At 40.3% G+C, this 26,974-nt stretch overlaps 2 protein-coding genes across 2 annotated transcripts; both read left to right on the top strand.

Moving 5' to 3' along the window:
* The first annotated feature begins 4,037 nt into the window (after positions 1–4,037).
* LOC138903238 (uncharacterized) lies at positions 4,038–5,736 on the top strand. The gene is made up of 3 exons (XM_070191169.1): positions 4,038–4,893; positions 4,959–5,089; positions 5,218–5,736. The coding sequence occupies exons 1-3, from the start codon at positions 4,038–4,040 to the stop codon at positions 5,734–5,736; spliced, it is 1,506 nt and encodes a 501-aa protein (XP_070047270.1).
* Positions 5,737–8,080: 2,344 nt separating this feature from the next.
* On the top strand, positions 8,081–8,710 carry LOC104113230 (uncharacterized). Its single transcript, XM_009623346.2, has one exon. It carries the CDS (start codon positions 8,081–8,083, stop codon positions 8,708–8,710), a length of 630 nt encoding a protein of 209 aa, XP_009621641.2.
* Positions 8,711–26,974: the final 18,264 nt, after the last annotated feature.

Genomic DNA, 26,974 nt, shown 5'->3' with positions numbered 1-26,974 from the left:
GTACTCATGGTGGTGCAAATGTGGCTTGAGTTCTAAATGATGTCCCTCGACTCAAGGAGTGGGTCGAAGGTATTATCTCACAGGTGCCCTACTCCTAGCGCTCGTGGCGCAATTTCACGACCTAAAGTTTTAACCTGTCATGATGGAGCTTATCTTGATACTAGGCAAGCCGACAACCTCGATAAACCACAATTTCTTTTATGTTTGAAAATATAATATTTAAACACAATCCAAGAATCTCGCAATTACTGATAAAAACACTCCCAAAACCTGGTGTCACTAAGTACATGAGTATCTATACATTACAAGTCTGGAAAATGTGGTCTATAATAATCTGAGACCAAATACAATAAACAAAAGTATAGGGAAGGAGATACAAGGTCTGCGAAACATAGCAGCTACCTCTGAATCTCCGGCAAATTGACTATGTGAAAGAATCAACACCCACTGTATCCGGGATTACCTGGATCTGCACACGAAGTGTAGGGTGTAGTATGAGTACAACCAACTCAGTAAGTAACAATAATAAATAAAGAACTAAAAGTAGTGACGAGCTTCTCAGCTAAGTCCAAATACAGTACTTTCCAATATAAAAAAAAGAGTAGGAATGCTCTCAAGTTCAGCATTTAAGATTTCACTAAAATTTCATATCAAGTTTGAAAGAAACAGAAAATAATATTTTTTCGAAATTTCAAAAACAGTGATATATGACAGCTGAAATGCAGCAAATTCCTCACAGTCACTCAGTCCTCTCATTCACTCCAACCTCACAGTCACTTTTTCCTCACAGTCACTCTTTCCTCACAGTCGCTCATTTCTCACAGTCGCTCATCACTCGGCACTCGCACTCGACACTCGCATTCAGTAGGTACCTGCGCTCACTGGGGGTGTGTACATACTCCAGAGGGGCTCCTTCAGCCCAAGCACTATATCAAGCCAATCATGGCATAAATCAATGAAACATGATGCGTCGTGCAGTCCGATCCATAAATATCCTCATAATTAGGCCCACGGCCTCACTAAGTCATCAACCTCTCCAGTCTCTCGAGCTCTCAGAAATCATGATAAGCAGTCCAACAACAATGATATGATACATCAATAATGAATATGAGAGACTGAGGTAAACATGTGCAAATAGAACTGTGACTTAGTGCAAAACAACAATTTAGCAAATAATTTCACAAGTACACGACCTCTGTGGGTCCCAACAATGTAAATATATGATTTAAACATGATTCATAGATCAATTTCTCAAATACGGGGAAAAATGTACGGATATCAACAGATGTTTCAACTACACAGTTCCATGGAATTGACCAAGTTATAATTCCTATAGTGCACGCCCACACGCCTGTCACCTAGCATGTGCGTCACCTCAAAACCAATCACATAATACATATTCCGTGATTTTATACCCTCAGGACCAAATTTAGAACTGTTACTTACCTCAAACAGTGAAATTCTTTATTCTGCTAGGTCTTTGCCTCGTGAATTGGCCTCCAAACGCCTCGAATCTAGCCACAAATAATTCGATTCAGTCAATGACATTTATTGAAATTAATTCCATATGAAAATATAATTTTTCCATAAAAATCTAAAATTTAACTCAAAAATTGCCTGTGGGGCCCACGTCTCGGAACCCGACAAAAGTTACAAAATCTGAAAGTCCATTCAACCACGAGTCTAACCATATCAATTTTTCTTAATTCCGACATCAACTCGACCCTCTAATCTTCAAATTAAACCAAGAAGGTTTTCTAATCTCTCCAACTTAATTCACCCATTAAATGTTAATAACAACCATGGATTCGGGTAATTTGACCAATAATGAGTTAAAAATACTTACCTCGTTGTTTTCCTTGAAAATCTCCCAAAATTTGCCTCTTCCCGAGCTCCAATCCGTCAAAAATAGATTTTCAGAACTTAAACTTTCTGTCCAGACCTCTCTTCTCCGCGAACGCAACAGGTCCCTCGCGTTCGCGAAGCACAAAATCGTGCTGCCCAACATTGCTCTTCGCGAACACGAGACACTACTCGCGAACGCGATGCTTTACCGAGCTCTTCTTCATGAATGCGAGCTCCTCTTCGCGAACGCGAAGGCAAAAACCCAAGCCTACTATATTTTTCACTTCGCGAACGCGATGAACAACCCAGCTCCTCTTCGCGAATGCGAGACCCCCTCGCGGATGCGAAGGGCAAATCTTTCCTGCATAAAATTCCCCTTCGCGAATGCGAGGGCCCACTCGCGAACGCAAAGAAGGAAACCAAAAAAATGCACCAGCAGTCTTCAGCCAATATGCCAAGTCCAAAAATGATCTATTAACCTCCCGAAACTCACCCGAGGCCCCTGGTACCTCAACCAAACATACTGTCAAGTCCCATAACATCATACGAACTTAGTCAAGCCCTCAAATTACCTCAAACAACTCTAAAACCATGAATCATACCCCAATTCAAGCATAATGAGCTTTGAAATTTCAAATTTCCACAAACGACCCCAGAACCTATCAAATCAAGTCCGATTGACCTCAAATTTTGCACACAAGTCATAAATAACATAACAGACCTATTAAAATTTTCAGAATCAGATTTTGACCTTGATATAAAAAAAGTCAACCCCCCGGTCAAACTTTCCAAAAATTTAACTTTTGCCATTTCAAGCCTAATACCACTACGGACCTCCAAATAATTTTCTGGACACGCTCCTAAGTCCAAAATCACCATACATAACTATTTGTAAGCTTTATGACTTTATTTATCGCTTTGTTCTTAGATTTCAATATGAGTAGCTAGTTCTAATTACTAAGGTTGTGGACCCTAGATGGGTGTAATGTTAATGCTTGTTTACCATTGAATATATATATAATGGTTGGTTGATATTTATTCACTTCTCATCCTCCATTTATTGTTGGTGGTTGCAAATTAACAAATGGCATTTTACTCTTTCTTTACTTGAAAAAGTGGGTTAGGGTTTGGTAGGAGTGAATATCAAAAACTCAAGGCATTAAACCTTGTTTAACAGAATCGCTTAGGAATATGTGAATTCTACTTGGCATATATTGATTATTCTTAATTGCAACTCTTTTATATTTGGAAAAATCCTAAAAAGGAAATACTACTCAACTATTGGAAAATATTGAATAGTCATTTAGAACTCATTTGCATATAAAAGGATCTCCCATTAGAAATATATCATATTAACACTGATAGCATTACATTCCATTGAAGGAGACACAACCTTGGTTTCTTTAATCAAATTAATTACAATCTCACAAAATTATACTTGTCTTCATTTCACTCAATTACAACACTCTTTTTAGCTAACGGAATAGACTTACGATTTAAGTCAAGTTTCACACTACTCAAGTAACCTTTTCACATCTATTCCCTATGGGATTCGACCCCAACCTAGTTGGGTTATTATATTTGACATTGATCGCCTTACGCAATTTATTAAGGTGTAATTTGAGCGTAACAAATTTTGGCGCCGTTGCCGGGGAATACGGTTTTGAAATTACTATTTAGTGTGTTCTTTACTTCACGTCTTTTTCTATTCCATCACACTTTGTTTGCTTTGCTTGGTGTGCTAGATAAATATGGCAGAGTATGATGAAGAAGAGAATCCTTTTTGCGGATATAGATGAGTACATCGAGGACACAAATGCCATTGTCCCTCCGCGAGTTGATGCTGCTACCTTCAAGGTGGAACATGGTTTGATCCTAATGCTTAAAGCAGAGGGGGTTTTCAGGAATTCTACCGATGATGATCCGACACAACATCTTAGAAACTTCTTGGGTGTGTGTGCGATACACAAACAGAACAATGTGTCAGATGATGCCCTAAGACTGAGGGTATTCAAGTACTCACCAGCTAGAGAGGCAAGGAAATGGATTCAATCTACCAGCTCACTCCATTCACTCTTGGCCTGAACTATTCCATGCTTTCCTAGCAAATGGTTCCCAAAAAGCAAGAAATCCGAGCTCAGAGCTAAACCTTTCTTCTTCAAACAACTACCGGGGGAACACCTACATGAGTCATGGGATCGGTTCAAGCTATATCTAGTGAGGTCACTGAATCATGGTTTTCTGGACACAATCTTTTAGAAAAGTTTTACATGGGTTTGGATCCGTTGAACCAATCCATAGAAAAGAATGCGGAAGATGGATATTTTATAGACAAAACATTCGCAAGGATCACACAAATTCTTGACAAGATGGCAGAAGACAATCAAGCTTGGCACTTGGAAGATACCACGGGTGAAATTGCATACGGTACTCCCTCTTTGACCAACATGATTAAGGAGAACCAAGAGAGAGATCAAGTAATTGCCGGGCTTGCCACCAACATTAATGTGTTAACTAAGATGTTCACTGAAAACCAAACAAAAAAGGTAAATGTTGTGGAAGATGTGCAACCCTTGTCAAACGAAGATTGCGAGGAGGTAAACTATATCCATAATTCTCAAGGTGGTTACCAAAGACAATCCTACCAAGGTCTTGGACAACAAAATCAATGGAGGTCTAACCCGAAAGGGCAAGGCCATCAACAGTGGCAAAATGATCAAGGTGGTTCAAGTCAAGGTACTTGGAGCAACAACAACAACAACTATGCAAACCGGAGTTCAAACCCCTATGTTCCACCAAAGGGGCAATACTCTAACCCTTCGCATTGGAGGGAAGGTTCTTCAAGTGAGTCAAAATTGGAAAACATGCTTGAAAGAGTATTGCAAAATCAAGAAAGAAACGACACTTCAATGAAGAACATGGCCGAAATTGTAGGATCACACACTGCATCCATACAAAAGCTAGAAATGCAAATGAGAGACCTGTTAAAAGAGCAAAATCCACATCAAAAAGGTGCCCTCCCAAGTGACACTATTGCAAACCCAAAAGGTAATGGGAGTAGCCCGACTTCTCGTTGTATTGAAATCACAACTCGAAGCGGAAAATACTTCAAGGAGAGAATGAACAAATAGTTGAAGTGAACGATCTTGAACAAGAGGGTGAGGCACAAGTTGAGGTGCCAGTTGCTATTGAAGTTGAAAAGCTCCCAAAAGAAGTGAAAGTCCAAGAAGCGAACCGTGAAGAGGTAAAAGAAAAAGTAAAAGAGGCACCAAAAGCTCTAGCACAAATTCCAAGACCCCCCCTCCTTTCCCTTAAAGACTTGTTAGGAGAGTTGATGACAGCAAACTTGAGAAATTCTATGACATTCTCAAGCAATTATCGGTGAACATCCCATTTGTGGAGGCATTTCAAGAGATGCCGGGTTTTGCTAAATACTTGAAAGTCGTGATAAGCAAGAAGAAAACCACCAAGAATGAAGTGGTGAATGTGACTCACCGGGTTAGTTCCATCATTGCAACAACTACCGTTCAAAAGAAAGAAGATCCGGGAGCCTTCACCATTCCATGCACTATTGGTTTGCGAGATTTTGCAAGGGCTCTTTGTGATAATGGGGGTAGCATTAATTTGATGCCTCTTTCTCTTTACAAGCAAGAGGGGTTAGGTATGCCTAGACCTACAAGTATGATGTTGCAAATGGTCGATCATTCAACAAAAAGACCGTTGGTGATTGTTGATGATGTCCTTGTGAAAGTGGGAAAATTCCTCATTCCTGCTGATTTTGTGATCCTTGACTGTGCTGTTGATAAAGAAATCCCTATCATCTTGGGGAGACCATTCCTTGCTACCGGAAGAGCACTTATGGATTCAGAACGAAATGAGATCAAGTTATGAGTTAATGATGAAGAGGTCACCTTCCAAGAAAGTAAGGGTATGAAGTTGCCACATGCATATGAAAGCATATCAGCCATTGATGTTGTGGATGAGGTAGAAGATGCAATTGAGATGAAGATGGAAGAAGAATGCCTTGGTGAGTCTTTGGAGGCTATATTGGTGAATTTTTATGGTGAAGACATGGAGGAGTACATGGAATCTTCGAATGCATTAGAAGGACGTGGGTCCTACACTTATGCGCCAAAGAAACTCTCTCTTGACTTAGAAAATAGAGTCACACCCCCCGCCAAGCCTTCAATTATGGAGCCGCCACAACTTGAACTCAAGCCACTTTCACCGCACTTAAGATATAAATTCATTTGCTCTAATGATACTTTACCGGTAAACGTTTCTTCTTTGTTGAATGATGTGCAGGTAGATCAATTGTTGAATGTCTTAAGTGAGCACCGACAAGCCATTGGGTGGACAATAGCGGACATCCGAGGGATTCCCGCCGGAATTTGTGAGCACAAGATACAATTGGAGCAAGAAAGTAAACCGAGTGTGGAGCATCAAAGAAGGTTAAACCCTTCAATGCAAGAGGTGGTGAAAAAGGAGATCATCACGTTGCTAGATGCTCGGGTAGTCTACACCATTGCCGATAGTTCTTGGGTGAGCCCGGTGCAATGTGTGCCGAATAAAGGAGGCATGACCGTGATCCAAAACGAGAAAAATGAGCTAATCCCGACGAGAATTGTGACCGGATGGAGAGTTTGCATGGATTACCGAAAGCTCAACAGTGCCACGTGCAAAGACCATTTTCCAATGCCTTTTATTGATCAAGTGCTTGATCGGCTAGCGAGAAGGTCATTCTATTGCTTCTTGGATGGATATTCTGGCTACAACCAAATCAATATTACCTTGGAAGATCAAGAGAAGACAACATTCACATGCCCATATGGTACTTTTGCCTTTAGCGGTATGCCATTTGGGCTATGCAACGCCCCGGCTACCCTTCAACGATGCATGATGTCAATCTTCTCGGACATAGTGGAAGAATTCCTAGAGGTGTTTATGGATCACTTCTCTGTAGTGGGTGATTCCTTTGAGCATTGTCTTGACAACCTTAAACAAGTGCTCAAAAGATGTGAAGAAACAAATCTTGTGCTAAACTGGGAGAAGTGCCAATTCATGGTGGATGATGGCATTGTTTTGGGCCACAAAATTTCCAAAAAATGCATAGAGGTTGACCGAGCAAAGATTGAAATCATTTCCAAACTTCCTCCTCCCATTTCAGTAAAAGGTGTCCGATGTTTTTTGGGACACGCCGGCTTCTATAGGCGTTTTATCAAGGACTTCTCAAAAAGTTCAAATCCCATGTGCAAGCTCCTTGAAAAAGATGCAAAGTTTGTATTTGATGAGAAATGTTTCAAAGCTTTTGAAGAATTGAAAGAAAAGCGCAACACGGCACCTATTATTGCCACACCCAATTGGTCCCTTCCATTTGAACTCATGTGTGACGTTAGTGGTGTTGCTATTGGGGCAGTGCTTGGTCAACGGCATAACAAAGTCCTTCATCATGTCTACTATGCAAGCAAAACACTCAATGGTGCTCAAATGAATTATACTGTGACTGAGCAAGAACTTCTTGCCATTGTCTATGCTTTTGAAAAATTTCAGGCCTATTTATTAGGATCCAAGTTGGTAGTCTACACTGATCATGCTGCTCTTCGCAATCTTATGGTGAAGAAGGATTCCAAACCAAGATTGATTTGATGAGTCCTTTTGTTGCAAGAATTTGACTTTGAAGTCAAGGATCTAAAAGGGACAGAAAACCAAGTTGCGGATCACCTATCTAGGCTTGAAAAAGCAGGAAGGCCAAAAGAGAACTTTGACATCAATGATGCTTTTTCCAGATGAGCACATATTGGCATTGTCTAACATGTTCGCTCTTTGGTATGCCGATATTGCTAACTATTTGGTTAGTGACCTTGTCCCCGATGGATTCGAAACATATCAAAAGAAAAAGTTCTTGCAGGAGTGTAGGAAATACAATTGGGAGGAGCCCTTCTTGTTTTATATTTTCACCGACAACATCATTCGGTGATGTGTTCCGGAAGATGAGGTAATGCCAATTCTCAAGGCATGCCATGACTCCCCGGTTGGGGGTGATCATGGAGGAAATAGAACGACCGTAAAAGTGCTTGAATGTGGCTACTATTGGCCATCGATCTATCATGCTGCGAATCAAATGCTCAAGGCTTTTGATCAATGCCAAAGGAAAGGATCAATATCTAAAAGGCATGCGATGCCTATGAATTTTGTAATAGAGGTCGAGATCTTTGATGTGTGAGGGATTGATTTCATGGGTCCCTTTGTGAGTTCTTATGGCATGACATATATCTTGTTGGGTGTGGACTATGTCTCCAAGTGGGTTGAGGCAATCACCTTTCCCAACAATGAGGCAAGGAGTGTGACCGCATTCTTAAGGAAGAACATATTCACACGGTTTGGTACTCCCCGGGCTATTCTTAGTGATGGTGGTTCTCACTTCTGCAACAAGGCTTTCACCGAGCTGCTCGAAAAGTATGGCGTAAAGCACAAGGTGGCCACGCCTTATCATCCTCAGTCGAGTGGTCAAGTTGAAGTTTCGAACAGGAAGATTAAAAACATCCTAGCAAAAACTGTCAATGCAAACTGGATCGAGTGGTCAAGGAAGCTAGATGATGCGTTGTGGGCATATCACACTGCATTTAAGACTCCTATTGGTACCTCACCGTACCAGTTAGTATTTGGTAAGGCATGTCATTTGCCCGTGGAGCTTGAACACAAAGCCATGTGGGCTTTAAAAAGGTTGAATCTTGGCTGGGCTGAAGTTGCTAATCTGAGAATGACACAACTCAACGAAATGGAAGAATTCCGACTCCATGCCTATGAGAGTTCAGCCATGTATAAGGAACTAATGAAGTGTTACAGCCTATATTTTCGAACATAAAAATGCGTCATAAGCAAACTAATGTAGGACCAAAAATGAGATAATATTTAAAAGTATATAAAGTAAGTTAATCATGTTACCTCTGAGGTTACAAATATTGAAGATCATGAACAACAAGTACAAAGAGGGTTGGACAGTTTAGAAGCTAAAGTAATTAAATAAAACAATGTTTCGTCGAAAGTCGACAAGTTGGGAATGTTATAACATGTACCTTTGGGGTGAGACTAGGGTGATTAACATGATAAGGAGATTATGTTACGATTTATATTAGTCGTATGACATCCGTGTGTTATGTTTTGAAGTCAAGCGAGTTGTGGAACAAAAGTCGATGAAAGTCACCACAAGTTACATTTGTAAGTTTTACTGAAACTTTGGGTCAAATGTAACTGAAATTGTCTCCCAATATACTTACAGTTATGGGGTGTTCCACCCATCATATTAAATATCTATGAGTCTATTTTCTAACGCATTAAACCGTTTGTCAATACCACATTGGAGTAGAAAGATATGGGCATTTTTACGATACTGCGCAAGCTGCTAGGTGACAAGTAGGTGTGTCACCTACTTTCTTAAATGAAAGCCCAAAAATGGGCCATTTCGGGTCGTCCAAAGAGGAAATTTAAGGGCCTATTTTCTTCATATATTAGACTTAAAATAGAGCATAATAACTAGACATAAGCTCTGCAAAGAATCCTCCCAAAAATTTCCCACAAACCCTTATTAATTTTCTCTCCCTTTCAAGTTCTAATTGGAGGTAAAACCTAGAGTTTGAAGAACCAAGATAAGAGCTGAGTTATCCAACAAATAAGGTGAGTTTACTGCTCTCTTTCATCCAATTTTTCTTCTGTAAATTCATGGTAAGTCGTTCTATACTTGTAAGAACTCACGGGACGGTGATCGGAAGCCGTGAGTTCGAGTTATTCACTTGTAGCGGACTGTTTTGTGGACTGTTTTGTGTTGCTGTTGGGCTGCGTGTTTTACTACTATTTTGTGGAGTTTTGGAGGAGGAAGGGGGTTTATAAACACCATATAAATGTAGGGTGGTTGGCTGGTCGTTCGTCATAACATTTTCGGGTCGTTTGACACTACTACGGTGGTCGTTTTGTGTACGAAGAGATTGGGGTGTGTTGGGCTGTTTTGTAGTATTTGATGGTGTATATAGGGCTGGAAAATGATGTATATATGTTGTTATTGTTCTGTCCTTGTATTGTTGGTGTTATCTTGAAGTTGGAGGAAGGGCATATTATAGGGGAGATGCTGCCCGTTTTAATACAAAATAGGTTTGTCGTTCGTTGTGCGATATTATATAAGCAGGGAACTACAGGGCATTTAGGAGTTGGTTACCCTTCTTTGAAATCTAAATCGTGCTATAGAACTGAGTTATAGGAAATTTGAATTAAACTTATGTGTTGGTGTTTGCATGCACAGATGACGGTGACTAGGAAGACTACGGCTAGCCAGAGGAGAGATACAGCAGTAGGTGAGGGGACCAGCAGGGTACCCCCAGTAGATGGGGCCCAGTCTGAGGCTCAAGGTGAGACCCCTACTCAGCCATTACCGGCTCCTCCACCAACTACGGAGATTCCTAGGGAAACCGCACATCCAGTTCCCCCTCCACTTCCATCAGATCAGGACTTGAGGAGTGCGGTGCATTTGTTGACACAGTTGGTAGCTACCCAGCAACAGGCTAGGGCATCAGCTAGTGCAGGAACTTCTGAGGGGTCTGGGAGTTCAAGGGTCCGAGAGTTTATTGCTTTGAGTCCCCCAGAGTTCACGGGGACAGATCAGAGGGAGGACCCACAGGATTTCATAGATCAGCTTCACAGGATCTTTCATGTTATGCATGCCACGGAGAAAGAGGCAGTTGAGCTAGCAGCTTTTCGACTCCGAGATATAGCCATCCTTTGGTACGAGGGATGGGAGGGGTCCAGGGGACATGATGCACCTCCAGCTATTTGGGAGAATTTTTCAGATGCCTTCCTTGACCAGTACTTACCACGGGAGATCCGACAGGCTCGAGTTGATCAGTTTCTAGCCCTTAAGCAGGGTAATATGAGTGTTCGAGAGTATAGTCTCCGTTTTGACTCATTGGCCAGATATGCACCATCCATAGTTGCTACTATGCGGGACAGGATTCACAGGTTTATAGCAGGGTTAGCCCAGAGTTAACCGAGGCATGTGCCACCGCTGCATTGCAAGATAGTATGGATATCTCCCGGATTCAGGCATTCGCCCAGAATATAGAAAGGGGTAGGCGTCGACAGCAGGGTACAGAGAGGGCTGAGCAAGGGCAATATAAGAGGATGAGATTTCCCAGGTCTCAGGAGAAATATCAGGGTAGTTATAGGACCCAGTACTTCGGACGGCCACCTAGGCCTCCGCCACCTCAGTTACAGGGTTACAGGTATGACCGCTATACTCAGTCAGGACCAGGTGGGAGCTCATGGGCGTCGGGTTTGCAGCGACAGCGAGGATCTGCGCAAACATGGTCATTTCCTCCATGGTGTGACATCTGTGGTAGAGGACACTTGGGCCAATGCCGAGCAGGTTCTGATGCTTGTTATACATGTGGGCGTCCAGGGCATATGATGCGAGATTGCCTAAATAGATATTCGGGGGGAATGGCACAACCAGCGAGTTTAGCAACAGGATCATCTATGTCCGTGCATCCTTCAAGGCGCGAGTCTCAGTCTTCGGCTGGTAGAGGTCGAGGCAGAGGTAGAGGTTCCAGTTCAAGTGGTAATCAGAACCGTATCTATGCTTTAGCGGGTCGACAGGACCAGGAGTCTTCACCAGACGTTGTGACAGGTATATTAACCATTTGCTCTCACGATGCTTATGCTTTGATAGACCCAGGATCTACTTTATCGTATATTACCCCATTTGTCGCGAGGAAGTTTGGTATAGTGCCTGAAATACTAAGTGATCCTTTTGCGGTATCTACACCGGTCGGAGAATCGATTATTGCTAGACGGGTTTACCGAGGTTGTACGGTGACAATTTGTAGTCGTCAGACCTCAGCTGACCTAGTTGAGCTAGAGATGATGGATTTTGATGCTATCATGGGCATGGACTGGTTGGCAGCTTGCTATGCCACAGTTGATTGCCGAGCAAAGGCAGCCAGATTTCATTTTCCGGGTGAGCCAGTCCTTGAATGGGTAGGTAATACACCAACACCCAGAGGTAGGTTTATTTCCTATCTGAAGGCGAGGAAAATGATCGCAAAAGGGTGCATTTATCATATTGTGCGAGTTAGAGATGCAGATGCTGAGATACCTACACTTCAGTCTATTCCCGTAGTCAAAGAGTATGCAGATGTGTTTCCAGATGAGCTTCCAGGTATTCCTCCAGAGCGAGAGATTGATTTTAGCATCGATTTGCTTCCAGGAACTCAACCAATATCCGTCCCTCCGTATAGAATGGCACCTGGCGAATTGAAGGAGTTGAAGGAGCAGTTAAAAGATTTGTTGGAGAAAGGTTACATCAGGCCCAGTACCTCACCTTGGGGTGCACCAGTACTATTTGTGCGGAAGAAAGACGGCTCGCTGAGGATGTGTATCGATTATAGGCAGCTGAACAAGGTAACTATTAAGAATAAGTATCCACTTCCAAGGATCGATGACTTGTTTGATCAGTTGCAGGGGGCTAGATGCTTTTCAAAGATAGATTTGAGGTCAGGGTACCACCAAGTCAGAGTTCGGGAAAAAGATATTCCGAAGACAGCCTTCAGGACCCGATATGGCAACTTCGAGTTCCTTGTCATGTCCTTCGGGTTGACTAATGCACCTGCTGTATTTATGGACTTGATGAATAGCCTATTCTGACCATTTTTAGATCTGTTCGTGATAGTATTTATTGATGATATTCTGGTTTATTCCCGTTCAGAGGATGAGCATGCGGACCACCTACGAGCGGTACTCCAAATCCTCCGTGGTCGTAAGTTGTATGCTAAGTTTTCTAAATGTGAGTTCTGGTTGAAGTCTGTAGCATTCTTGGGGCATATTGTATCAGATGAAGGGATAAAGGTGGACACTCAGAAGATTGAGGCCATGAAATCTTGGCCTAGACCTACCACTCCGACAGAGGTTCGTAGCTTTCTAGGCTTAGCAGGATACTATCAGAGGTTCGTAGAGGGTTTTTCTTCCCTTTTGGCACCATTGACAAACTTGACACAGAAAGAAACTAAGTTTCAATGGACAGAGGCTTGCGAGCGGAGTTTCCAAGAGCTTAAGAACAGGTTGACCTCAGCTCCAGTTCTAACACTTCTAGAGGGTCTAGAGGGTTATGCCGTGTATTGTGATGCATCAGGTGTCGGGTTAGGATGTGTCCTGATGCAACATGGGAAGGTAATTGCGTATGCTTCAAGGCAGTTGAGGAAGCACGAGAGGAATTATCCGACCCACGACCTCGAGTTAGCTGCGGTTGTCCATGCACTTAAGATATGGCGGCATTATTTATATGGTGTTCATGTTGATGTATTTACTGATCATAAAAGCCTACAATATATCTTCAAGCAGAAAGAGTTGAATTTGCGACAGAGGCGATGGCTTGAGTTATTGAAAGATTACGATGTTAACATTCTCTACCATCCAGGGAAAGCTAATGTTGTAGCAGATGCCTTAAGTCGCCGATCTATGGGTAGCTTAGCACATGTAGAGCCCAAGAAAAGACAATTAGCTAGAGAGATTCATCAATTGTCTTCGTTGGGGGTTCGGTTAGTAGATTCTGAGGATGGTGGAGTTGTACTCCAAAACACTACAAAATCATCCCTCATAGCGGAAGTCAAGGAAAGGCAGTACGAGGACCCAGAGTTGGTCGAGCTGAGAGAGCGAGTTCCGCAGCAGAAGAAGCCACTGTTAGAGCTAAAGGGAGATGGGGTTCTCAGATATAGGGGTCGTTTGTGTGTTCCAGATGTAGCAGGGCTACGAGACAGGATTATGTCAGAGGCACATTATTCATGGTATTCCATCCATCCTGGGTCGACGAAGATGTATCATGACATTAAGGATGTGTACTGGTGGAATGATATGAAGAAGAACATTGCTGAGTTTGTCGCCCAATGTACTAGTTGCCAGCAAGTGAAGATAGAGCACCAGAAGCCTGGAGGGCTAATGCAGACTATAGAGATCCCGACATGGAAATGGGAGGCGATAAACATGGACTTTATCACGGGTTTACCTCGTTCTAATCGTAAGTTCGATTCCATATGGGTGATAGTCGATAGGCTCACGAAATCAGCTCACTTCCTACCGGTCAGATCTACATATACAGCAGAAGATTATGCAAAGTTATATATTAAGGAGATAGTGCGGCTACACGGAGTACCAGTTTCTATTATATCTGACCGTGGGGCTCAGTTTACAGCACATTTTTGGAGGTCATTTCAGAGAGGTCTAGGGACTCAGGTGAATCTCAGCACAGCTTTTCATCCACAGACTGATGGACAAGCCGAGCGCACAATTCAGACGCTCGAGGATATGTTACGAGTATGTGTGTTGGATTTTAAAAGAAGTTGGGATGAACATCTACCTCTTATCGAGTTTGCATATAATAACAGTTACCACTCCAGTATCCAGATGGCTCCGTACGAGGCTTTGTATGGGCGTAAGTGCAGATCTCCTATAGGGTGGTTTGATGTTGGAGAATCTGGGTTACATGGGCCAGACCTGGTTCAACAGGCCATAGAGAAAGTAAAGGTTATCCGGGAGCGACTGTTGACAGCTCAGAGTCGTCAGAAGTCATATTCTGACGTGCGGCGATGAGACTTAGAGTTCAGGATTAATGACTGGGTATTCTTAAAGGTATCACCTATGAAGGGCGTGATGAGGTTTGGCAAGAAAGGCAAGCTTAGCCCACGGTATATTGGGCCTTATAGGATCATTCGGAGAGTGGGCCAAGTAGCTTATGAGTTAGAGTTGCCCTCAGAATTGGAGTCTGTCCATCCGATTTTTCACGTATCTATGCTACGGAAGTGCATTGGCGATCCTACCCGAGTGGTGCCCACGAATGATGTACAGATTACAGAGGACTTGTCATACGAGGAAATTCCAGTTGCCATCCTAGACCGACAAATCCGCAATCTACGAAATAAGGAGGTAGCTTCCGTAAAGGTTTTATGGAGGAGCAAGAATGTAGAAGAGATGACGTGGGAATCGAAGGAAGAAATGAAGTCTAAATACCCCCACCTATTTCAAACTGAAGATATGGTTCGAGATGGGACAATACAACATAGCTCTATGTAGGCTAGCAGGTTATCAGGTAAGCTTTTATTTTTCACTTTCAATATTTATGATTTACGGTCGGTGAGGCAAATTGCTGCTATTTATAAAGATTGGCCATGTGTGGCATGCATAGTATATTTTCTGGCTGCGTGCAGGTTGGTTTTAACCTAGTGTACGAAGGATACTCTGGCAAAAGTTTCCAAAGTCTCTAAGAGTAAACATTCAAGGACGAATGTTTCCAAGGGGAGAATGATGTTACACCCTATATTTTCGTACATAAAAATGCGTCGTAAGCAAACTAATGTAGGACCAAAAATAAGATAATATTTAAAAGTATATAAAGTAAGTTAATCATGTTACCTCTGAGGTTACAAATATTGAAGATCATGAACAACAAGTACAAAGAGGGTTGGACAGTTTAGAAGCTAAAGTAATTAAATAAAACAATGTTTTGTCGAAAGTCGACAAGTTGGGAATGTTATAACATGTACCTTTGGGGTGAGACTAGGGTGATTAACATGATAAGGAGATTATGTTACGATTTATATTAGTCGTATGACATCCGTGTGTTATGTTTTGAAGTCAAGCGAGTTGTGGAACAAAAGTCGATGAAAGTCACCACAAGTTACATTTGTAAGTTTTACTGAAACTTTGGGTCAAATGTAACTGAAATTTTCTCCCAATATACTTAGAGTTATGGGGTTTTCCACCCATCAAATTTAAGATCTATAAGTCTATTTTCCAATGCATTAAACTGTTTGTCAATACAACATTGGAGTAGAAAGATATGGGCATTTGTACGATACTGCGCAAGCTGCTAGGTGACAAGTAGGTGTGTCACCTACTTTCTTAAATGAAAGCCCAAAAATGGGCCATTTCGGGTCGTCCAAAGAGGCATTTTAAGGGCCTATTTTCTTCATATATTAGACTTAAAATAGAGCATAATAACCAGACATAAGCTCTGCAAAGAATCCTCCCAAAAATTTCCCACAAACCCTTATTGATTTTCTCTCCCTTTCAAGTTCTAATTGGAGGTAAAACCTAGAGTTTGAAGAACCAAGATAAGAGCTGAGTTATCCAACAAATAAGGTGAGTTTACTGCTCTCTTTCATCCAATTTTTCTTCTGTAAATTCATGGTAAGTCGTTCTATACTTGTAAGAACTCACGGGACGGTGATCGGAAGCCGTGAGTTCGAGTTATTCACTTGTAGCGGACTGTTTTGTGGACTGTTTTATGTTGCTGTTGGGCTGCGTGTTTTACTACTTTTTTGTGGAGTTTTGGAGGAGGAAGGGGGTATATAAACACCATATAAATGTAGGGTGGTTGGCTGGTCATTCGTCATAACAGTTTTGGGTCGTTCGACACTACTACGGTGGTCGTTTTGTGTACGAAGAGATTGGGGTGTGTTGGGCTGTTTTGTGGTATTTGATGGTGTATATAGGGCTGGAAAATGATGTATATATGTTGTTATTGTTCTGTGCTTGTATCGCTCCTAGGTTCGGGGCGTGACATGAAGTTTGTTCATAACAAGAAGATCTTGAAGCTTGAATTCAAATATGGTGACTTGATCTTGATCTTCAACTCGAGACTCAAGTTATTTCCGGGCAAACTCAAATCCAAATGGTCTGGCTCGTTCAAAATTGTGAATGTGTCCCCTTACGGTGCTATTGAATCAGAGTCGGAGGACGGACTTTGAACTTTCAAAGTAAATGGCCAACAGGTTAAGCATTACCTGGGCACAATAGAAGACAAGCACTTGGTAGAGCAATTTGCTCTCAAGGATAGTCCACCCCCCACCACTGAGTAGCCCAAAAGGGACCAACATCGTCATGTTGCGACGTTAAATCAAGCGCTTCTTAAGAGGCAACCCATGTGTGGTAACATGTTTTTTTAGTTGTCAGTGTTGAACAAGTTGACGTGTGTATTAGAGTGCAGGTATCCCAATATACCATGAAACAGAGTAAAAAAATGGTGGATCAGGGGTTTGCGGCAACTATGTGGTCGCATAATGACTTTGCAAACCGCATAGTGGTCGCTGACACGGTCAGAGAATTTGGGGAATTTCGGTCTACAAATTGCGGTAAGGTTTCAAGTTCTATGGTCCGCATAGCAATTATGCGACCGTAGAATGCATCAATATCTGGTCAACCTTTTCAACTTAAGTTTCCTCTTTGAGTCTAAGTATCTCAATTCATTTCGAAACTTTACCGGACCCAAACCAATTACCCCGGAATGTCACATAACATCTGTAAAGCATAATTTGAGCAGTAAATGGGGGGACAGGGTTGTAATACTCAAAACAACCGGCCGGGTCGTTACACCTGAAACTATTTCCTTTACCTTCTTGATACTGAAATGTATAATTCATAGTGATACAGAAATGCCGCGAGTCCCGACACCATCCAATGCAAATCTCGGAGTCTAGCCACATACAAATCCGAATAAATTCTCAATTGCTATATATAATTCTTGAATCAATTAGATCCTTCTCGAGAATCATCCATTCTGCTCAAATCTCAATTGCGTCGCTCGAACGGGCCAAACGACTTGTGCCCCCATTAGCACAATAATATCCAAAGAAGTAATCCACATCTTTAAGTAACCGAGCAATTTCCAACTCCACGCGCACTCCATCCTTCACGAATAACAACTCAATCATCCCATGATTCCCATATACCCATAAAGTGTAATATATCTCGTATCCAAAAATTTCTTTACTCGAGTCATCCTCAATCTCAACCTCTGCAAGTCATAACCGATCCACAAGTATGCGTCATACCAAAACCAATACAACACGTAACCATGTAATCAAATCACTGGTAGCAGACTCCCCCACTTAGCTCAATGCCCTAGAATAGAACATCTGATAACTCACCATACCCATTCCCTATTACTGCCACAATACTGTAGGGAGATTCAACTAAATCCTTCATACGCTCACATAACACAAACCATATAGTACCTCAAATTATCTATTAAGCTCACATACATCCACATGACGATCAGGTCAACTTTCTCAACCAAATGTAAATTTAAATCTCAACACATTTACCCCGCTGGTAGAAAGGAAACTCTCCGCACAACATTATAAGGATCACACCTTTGTAGATTACTCCACAAGAGATAACCCACCTGCTTGGCCTCAAATTGGCATCTTGTCAGACCCTTTCACAGCCACGATTACTACGCCATCACTTAATCTTCCTAAGTCTGAACTCACAACAAGACGTGAAAATCTACTTCGTTCCACAATTAAACAACATGAAAAATCTTTCAACACACGTATAACTCGAGACTCTACGTCACATCAAGACAATAATCTATCACCCAATAGTCCTTTTTACATCTCAAGCAAACTATTCTCGTCACAATCAAACCATCTGAACACATCCCGCAATCACATCATACTCATCATATAGCCATCCAGCCACTCATCAAGTCATAAATTTCACTCATAGGGATGCTACCAGACATATAAGTCCAAAAGCACGTGCTCACGCAACCAAAATCCATGTGCTCAAGCTACAGTCATAACCCGACTGTCACGACTCGAAATTCAACTAGTCGTGATGGCACTTAACCCAACTCGCTAGGTAAGCCAATTAACTATAAAACACAATATAATACTATTAATGTGATTCAAAGATGAGATAACAGAATTTATACAACTCCCCAAGGACTGGTAGTACAAATCATGAGCTTCTAAGATATAGAGTTTACAAAGTTGGTTTGAAATAAAATACACCATCTCCTGAAGTGCTGGTGTATCAATAGGCACCTTGGGTGCCTGTCTCCCGACTGGATCTACTGGTGGCTCCTCTGTCGCAGCTCGAGAAGGTGCTCTAGCTGCATCATGTGTCCCTCCTCAGCCTTTGCCCTGGCCCCGACCTCTCGCAGCTCTAGCAGGGGGCAGGGGTGTCTGATTGTTGGATCTAGCGGTGTGTGTCCTCATCAACTGTGAGAGAATTGAAAGTCAAGATTTAGTTTTCAAAATCAACCAATTCGCATGACAAGGGATCAAAGAAGTGAAGTTTTCCTAACACTTCTGTAGCCTCTCGAAGATAAGTACAGACGTCTTTATAACGATCCGCAAGACTCTACTAAACCAGCTTATGACTCGTAACACCTATGAAACTAGAGCTCTTATACAAACTTGTCACGACCCCAATTTCCCTCTGTAAGATGTCGTGATGGAACCTAGTCTCTACGACTAGGTAAGCATAACAAATAATAAATCCTGAACACATATAAAATAACAAGTTACTGAAAATAACTGAATAATAGATAAAAACTTTCCGGAAATAGAACGTATACACCCCAGAACCACTGGAATTGAGTCATAAGCACTACAGAATACAACTAAAATACTACTGCATCACTTTCCGAAAGGAAATACAATAGTAAATGAGAATAAGGGAAGGTGACTCCGAGGCCTGCGGACACCAAGCAGGCATACCTTGAAGTCTCCGATAAGGCAGCTTGCAAGAAATCTCTAACGACCCGTACGAGCAGACGTACCTGGATCTGCACACAAAAACATATGCAGAAGCGTAGTATGAGTACACCACAATAGTACCCAGTAAGTATCAAGCCTAACCTCAATAGAGTAGTGGCAAGGCTAGGTCAAGACACCTATTAAGATATAAAATAGACAGTATGAAAATGTAATACGGATATGTAATGGAAAATGAAGAGACAATTGAAACGAAAACTAGATAATAGCATGGCTAGTACTAGAAATCAACAATGGGAATAGCATAAAAGAAGCAACTAAAAGGCTACAATGATCATGAACGGACAACAACAGCTAAAACAATAAAGAATGAGGCAACAAGAATATTCTCACGAAAACACTTTGCAACATGAAATAAACAGCAAGAATCACAACGAGGTACCGCCTCGTGTATAATGAAATCAAATCGAGGTACCACCTCGCATAATCAAGAATCACAATTGAGGTACCGCCTCTTATTCATATTTCTTAATTTCAATCACAATCTTTCCTTATACGGCCGTGTGAGCCTTACATTTGAAAAAATATTTTGAAAAAAGTTTTCTCGAAATAGTTACACGCACTTTAGCCCACCTTATGACGCTGCGCGGCTTCACATAGTTCCCCTACAAGCAACACACATATAAGTCCCACCTCATACCACCGCATGTACATTAACCCCAAACCTTATATCGCCACATGTGCGTCAATATCATATCACAATAATAATTCGCACCACAAGTGCGTGTATATCACAACTTGCCACCATCAATATCAATGATTTCACAACAATATCCCATGTTTCCACCACAACGTATACAAGAATACCAACAACAACAATGTATGAAAAATGCTCAATAAGAAAGATGTTTCAACAATAACCAACGTCGCCTCGACGTATTAATGACTTTCACAACATCAATACCAAATAACTCAACAATGAGAGAAATAATGTATAACCACGATATTAGATAAGACTAACTCATAATAAAAGAGATAATATTCAACAACAAGTCTTAAATAATGTAAGGCCGTGTGAGCCTTACATTTGAAAATAGGATTTGAAAAACGTTTTCTCGAAATAGCTACACGCACTTTAGCCCACCTTATGACGCTGCACGGCTTCACGTAGTTCCCTTACAAGTAACACACATATAAGTCCCACCTCATACCACCGCATGCACATCAACCCCAAACCTTATATCGCCACATGTGCGTCAATATCATATCACAATAACAATTCGCACCACAAGTGCCTGTATATCACAACTTTCCATCATCAACAATATCAATGATTCCACAATAATATCTCATATTTCCACCACAATGTATACAAGAATATCAACAACAACAATGTATGAAAAATGCTCAATAAGAAAGATGTTTCAATAATAACCAACGTCGCCTCGACGTATTAATGACTTTCACAACATCAACACCAAATAACTCAACAATGAGAGAAATAATGTATAACCACGATATTAGATAAGACTAACTCACAATAAAAGAGATAATATTCAACAACAAGTCCTAAATAATGGAAATCAACAAGTAAAGGGATAACATGAAAAATTACTTCAAGTAACGAAAATCAATAAGGAAAGAGATAACACGAACAATAACTTCAAACAATGATAATTAACAATGAAACGATATCATGTAACAATAAAGGAGGCAACAACTTCAACTAAAGTATGGGAGTAATTTAGCAAGTAGGATGTTTTAAATAAAGCACGGAAATAGTCTACGTAGCCTAAACCGGTCAAAATACCACGTACAACCCGTGTACCCACTCGTCACCTTGCGTACATAGATTTCACTTAGCACAATTGAATCAAACAATACCAATCCTAAGAGGTAGTTCCCCCATACGAAATTAGGCAAGACACTTACCTCATCTAGACCAATTCAACACTCCGAAATAGCTTTTCCCTTAAAAACGGCCTCCACACGGCTTAAATCTAACCAAAATCGACTCAATATTATCAAACAATGTTAGGGAATTCAATTACAATAGTTAAAGTTAAGATCTTTACAGTTTTTCCAAAAAGACAACAAAAGTCAATCGAGGCCTCGTCCGGTGAAAACCCGGGTCCAATGGTAGATTCTGTCTACCCATGATCTCACGAGTTCATATATGTGATTAGTTTCAAAATCCGAGTCCAAATCGACTCTCAAAACTCAATTTCTTATTTTTCAAAAATATGACAAAGTTTCACAAATTTTCACTTTGATTCACATGATTTTGATGTTAAAATCTATGATACATTGATGGAATATGATTAGAAATAGATTATAATTACTTACCCAAGGTGTGTAGGTGAAAACTCCCTCTCCAAATCACCTCTTACCGAGTCTATGGTTCAAAAATGAGATAATGGGTTCAAAAGTCCTATCCTTAGCTATTTGTCCAGTCGCAAAAGTCACAACTACGACCTGGGGTTCACAATTGCGAACCCCATAAATGCTGCAAATGCGAAGAATTCCTCACAAAAGCGAAGACCTTTCATCTTTGCTGTCATCGCAATTGCGATGAAGAGTTTGCAATTGCAAACCTTGGACCTCCATAAATGCGACCATGGAGATCTCAAATGCAAACCAGCTCTCCACTAGGTACCTATCGCAAATGCGAGCCCCGAGTTCGTAAATGCGAACCCAACAGACTTGGCCTACCTTCTCAATTGCGATCCAAAAACTTGTAAATGCGAGATTTGAGGCCCCATACAGAAAATACCAGCAAATTTAACTCTAACAACACTTCGTTAAGCATCCAAAACTCACCCGATCCCTCGGGGCTCCAAACTAAACATCTACACAAGTCTAAAAACATCATACGAACTCACTTGCGCCATCAAAACACAAAAATAAAATCTAAAACTACGAATCGAACACAAAAACGCATGATATTCAAAGAAATTTTAAAGAACCTCTAGAATTACAACTAAACGTCCGAATCCTATCACAAAAACTCCAAACAATAGCAAATTTTGTAGACAAGTTCTAAATTCCATAACAGACCTATTCCATGTCCCAAAATCAAATTCCGAGCTCGATAGTTAAAAATTAATCTACGGTCAAACTTTTTAAAATTAAATTATCAAATTTCGGCAAGTCAATACAAATCAACCTACGGACTTCCAAAATCAATCCCGGGCATACTCCTAAGTCCGAAATCATGATACGAAACTATCAGAGTCATAAAAATTCAGTTCCGGGATCGTTTCCACAAAAGTCAAAGATTGGTCAACATTTTCAAATAAAGCTTCAAAGTCAAGAATCAAGGGTCCAAATCAACCCAAAAGATTTCAGAAACGAAACTAACCAATCCTGCAAGTCATAAAAGCATAAACACACATGTGTGAAGCAATAAAAAGGGTAATGGGATGCAATTACACAAAATAACCGATCGGATCATTACACTTACGTTTGTTATGAAAAATAATTCAAAAGAAGAGGGAGAGAGTTTTCAGAATATTTCCAATGAATGAAAACAAAGGCCAAGCCTTTGAATTTATAGCCAAAGACTGGTTGAAAGAAAGAGATGCAACTCAACAGTTGCAGCCTTTCAGGTGTCTGTTTACGAAAAACGGATTAAAATGAAGGAAAACAAATGATCGTTAAAAAAATGGATAGAAAATATTAATCCAAACCTAAAATCAAATTCGAGCGACGACGACAACGACACGGTGACGCGGGGCTTGCCTTCTTCTCAATTCTTTAAGAGCTAGAAGAAGTATTTTTCTATATAATCACAATGAGTTTCCTATCTTTTTCGATTAGGGGCAAGGTTTCTTGGTAAAAAGGAATCTTGCAATTTTTTTTATTTTCTTCCTTATTTTTTCCCTCATTTTCCATTTACACAATACTTGAAAAACCCAACAGTTGATATCAATGGAAATCAAATTAATTGATTCTTTAGAGGCATTACATATATGTAATTTCCTTTTTCTTGGCAAATGGCAAGTAAAAGATTTTATTTAGCAAAAATCTTTATAATGCGGTATCTAAAAGAAAAGAAATAGAAGCAATGTATGGTTGCCTACTCTAGCTAGTTCTCCCTGCCAGTTCATAGGTATTCTATGGATGCCATGCCACTGAAGTGTATGTTACTTATATTTTGGCCCCACATGAATTCTTAAATTATCAACGATTGTAGTCCCTATTGTCTAAGTGAAAAAACTACATGAAATATTGGGATTTCAAGTCGGCCTTTTTCATTCACTAGGAAGGATATATATACAAGAAGATATAGAGCAATCCTAAATTAGGTACAATTTTTTATAAGAAAAACTACAATTATAGGACACTTTTACAAGGAATATTTTTCTATACCAAATATACCAAGAAATTAAGAAAGGAAAATAAAAATTGCATAGTATTTTCCCAATACCCCCCTCAAGTTGGAGCATGAGGATCGAAAATGCCCAACTTGCGGAGTTGGAAATAAAATTGATCTTTTTTCCCAAAACCTTTGTAAAAACATCAGTAGGTTGCATGAAGGATTTCACAAAGGTAGTCTGAATATTTCCACTTTGAATCTCATCGCGAATGAAATGACAGTTCACTTGAATGTGCTTGGTTTTTCATGATAAACGGAATTGACAACAATGTGCAAAGTTGACTGGCTGTCATAATGCAAACACATAGGATCAGAATGATTAACACCAAGCAAAGCCAACAATCCCTTAAACCATTTAAGTTTGCAAGCCGTAATGGTCATAGAGCGGTATTCAGCTTCGGCAGATGAACGAAACACTGTGTGTTGCTTCTTCGTTTTCCAAGAAATATGTGAATTTACCATGAGAAAAAAATATACACTCAAGGAATGTCAAGTCAATGGACAACCAACCCAATCCGAGTCACAATAAGCATACAATCTCAAATCACAATTGGCTCTAAACAGAATACCTTGACCAGGAGTATGCTTCAGATAACGCAAAACCCTCATTGCTGCATCTAAATGCTCTTTCTTCATATGTTGCATAAATTGAGCTAGAATATGCACACAATATGACAATTCGAGTCTAATAATTGTCAAGTAAATAAGTCGCCCAACCAGTCATCGAAACTGACAGGGATCTTCAATGTCATCTCTTGTAGCTAGAGCTAGCTTGTGATTTTGTTCAAGAGGAATATTGGCTGGTTTAGCCACAATAAGACCAACCTCAGATATAATATCCAAAGCCTACTTACGCTGACACAATAAAATACCATCTGAATTGCGTGCCACTTCAATACCAAGAAAGTATTTCAATTTCCCCAGGTCCTTCATATGAAAACATCTATTCAAATAATATTTGAATTTTTATACTGCTGTCTCATCACTACCAGAAATAATGAGATCATCCACATAGATGAGAATATTTAATTGAATTGGACCATCTCGAAATTTGAATAAAGATTAATCTGAACAAGATTGTTTGAATCCATACCCTTTTAACAAAGCAACTAGTTTAGCAAACCAACATCTAGATGCTTGTCGTAATCCATATAATGATTTTCGAAGGCGGCACACCTTCCCTGGTGTTGGAGAAATGAAGCCAGGAGGCATTTTCATGTATACATCTTTATCTAAGTATCCGGGGAGGAATGCATTTTGTACATCCATCTAATGAAGACCCCATCTTTTTGCAGCTTCAACTGCAAGGAAAGTATGAACCGTAGTCATATTTTCCATGGGAGCAAATATTTCATGATAATTCATTCCTTCAACTTGATTATTTCCAAGTATCACTAAACATGCTTTACACCGCTCTACACTTCCATCTGAGTTATATTTAATCTTGTAGACCCACTTGCTTTCTATCGCTTTCTTTCCAGAAGGCAAGTCTTCTACTGCCCATATACTGTTCTCTTCTAGAGCTTGTATTTCCTTCCTCATAGCCTTTCTCCAACATTCATTTTTCAATGCCTCTGCATATGTACTTGGTTCATGTCCTGCAGTTACACTAGCAAACAAAGAGCGATGTTTCGAGGAAAATTTATTTTAACTCACAAAATGTGTTATAGAGTAAGGAATACCTGAGGAATTTGATTGGGATGATGAACTCGTTGAGGGGCTTACTTGGACAGTATGAGTTACATAATCCTACAAACGAATTGAAGGTTGCGTTTTCCGCTGTCCTCTACCAAATTGCTCATCTGCATCGTCGCCCCAACTATACCATCCCTGTTGTTTTCTCTATTCCATGAATTACCAACAATTACTTGCTCTTCTTCTCCTCTGACCTCTACCCTATGATTCTCATGTTCCTCAACAATATCAAAACCCCAGTTTAAAGATTTATTTTCTGTCAACTCCATATCTCTAATGGTCTTCTTGTCATATGGAAATTCAGTTTCAACAAAAATCACATCTCTAGAAATAAAATATTCACCTCTCTCCAAATCATACAATCTCCAACTTTTCTTTTCGAATGTGCATAACAGAGGCATCCAAAGATCTTTCTGTTAATTAAGTAACCTGCTGAAAATACACACTCACCCCAAAACTCAATGGGGAAGTTTGCTTGAAATCTTAATGCTCTTGCCACATTAAGAATATGGCGATGCTTTCTTTCAACTCGTCCAATCTGTAGGGGTGTATTGACACAAGAAGTTTGATGTAAAATTTCATGTTCTTCAAAATAATTTTTCATACACACAAATTCACTCCCATTGTCACTTCTAATAATTTTTATATTTTTCTCAAATTGCCTTTGAATCATCACTATAATAATTTTAAGAATAGAAGGACCTATACTTTTGTCATTCAGCAAATATATCCAAACAGCACGAGAGCAATCATCAACTATTGTCAAAAATTGAATTGCACCACAAGAGGCTGGAACTTTATAAGTTTTCCATAGATCAGAATGTATCAAATCAATACATTCAACAACTTTATTCTCACTAGAAAAAACACTTATATAGTCTGTTTTGCTCTAAAACAAATATCATAAGTCTTATTAATATTTTTATCAAAACTACCAACACCAAAAATTAACTCTACCACCTTCGAAGAAAGATTCCCTAACCTCCTATGCCATAGTTCAAAGGATACAGCAACCGTTGTCTTGCAAGCACGAGCGCCACTTCTTTGAGCCAGTAAAGCCCCTCAAGTTGTTCAGCCGCTCCAATCAGCCTCCTGGTATTTATGTGTGATGATCCGATAGGTCATTTATAGGTTTACTCTTTATTTTTATATTTCGAGACCTCGTATGATACCATTTAACCTTTCTCAATTTGCGTGCACAATCCATGGCCTTTTTTCGGAAGGTTTTTATGAGAAAATTGATCAAAATGTGAAATCGTGCCTTAAAACTCAATTGAGATGACTACAGTCAATATTTTATGTAAACGGACCCGGATCAATATTTTAACTATCTCGGTGGGTCCGTATCGCGATTTGGGACTCGAGCATATGCCCAGAATCGAATTCATAAGTCCTTAGATTGAGGTAACGTAATTTGGTGAAAACTAGAAATCTAAAGATTTAAAGAATTCATAAGTTTGACTGTAAGTTGGCTTTGTTGCTATCGGGTTCGGATTTAGGTTTCAGAACTTGGTAT

This window comes from Nicotiana tomentosiformis, chromosome 12, assembly GCF_000390325.3.
Source record: "Nicotiana tomentosiformis chromosome 12, ASM39032v3, whole genome shotgun sequence".
NCBI classification, from domain to species: Eukaryota; Viridiplantae; Streptophyta; class Magnoliopsida; order Solanales; family Solanaceae; genus Nicotiana; species Nicotiana tomentosiformis.
Note: the sequence above shows the minus strand (reverse complement) of the source record. Positions and strands in the feature narration are given on the sequence as shown.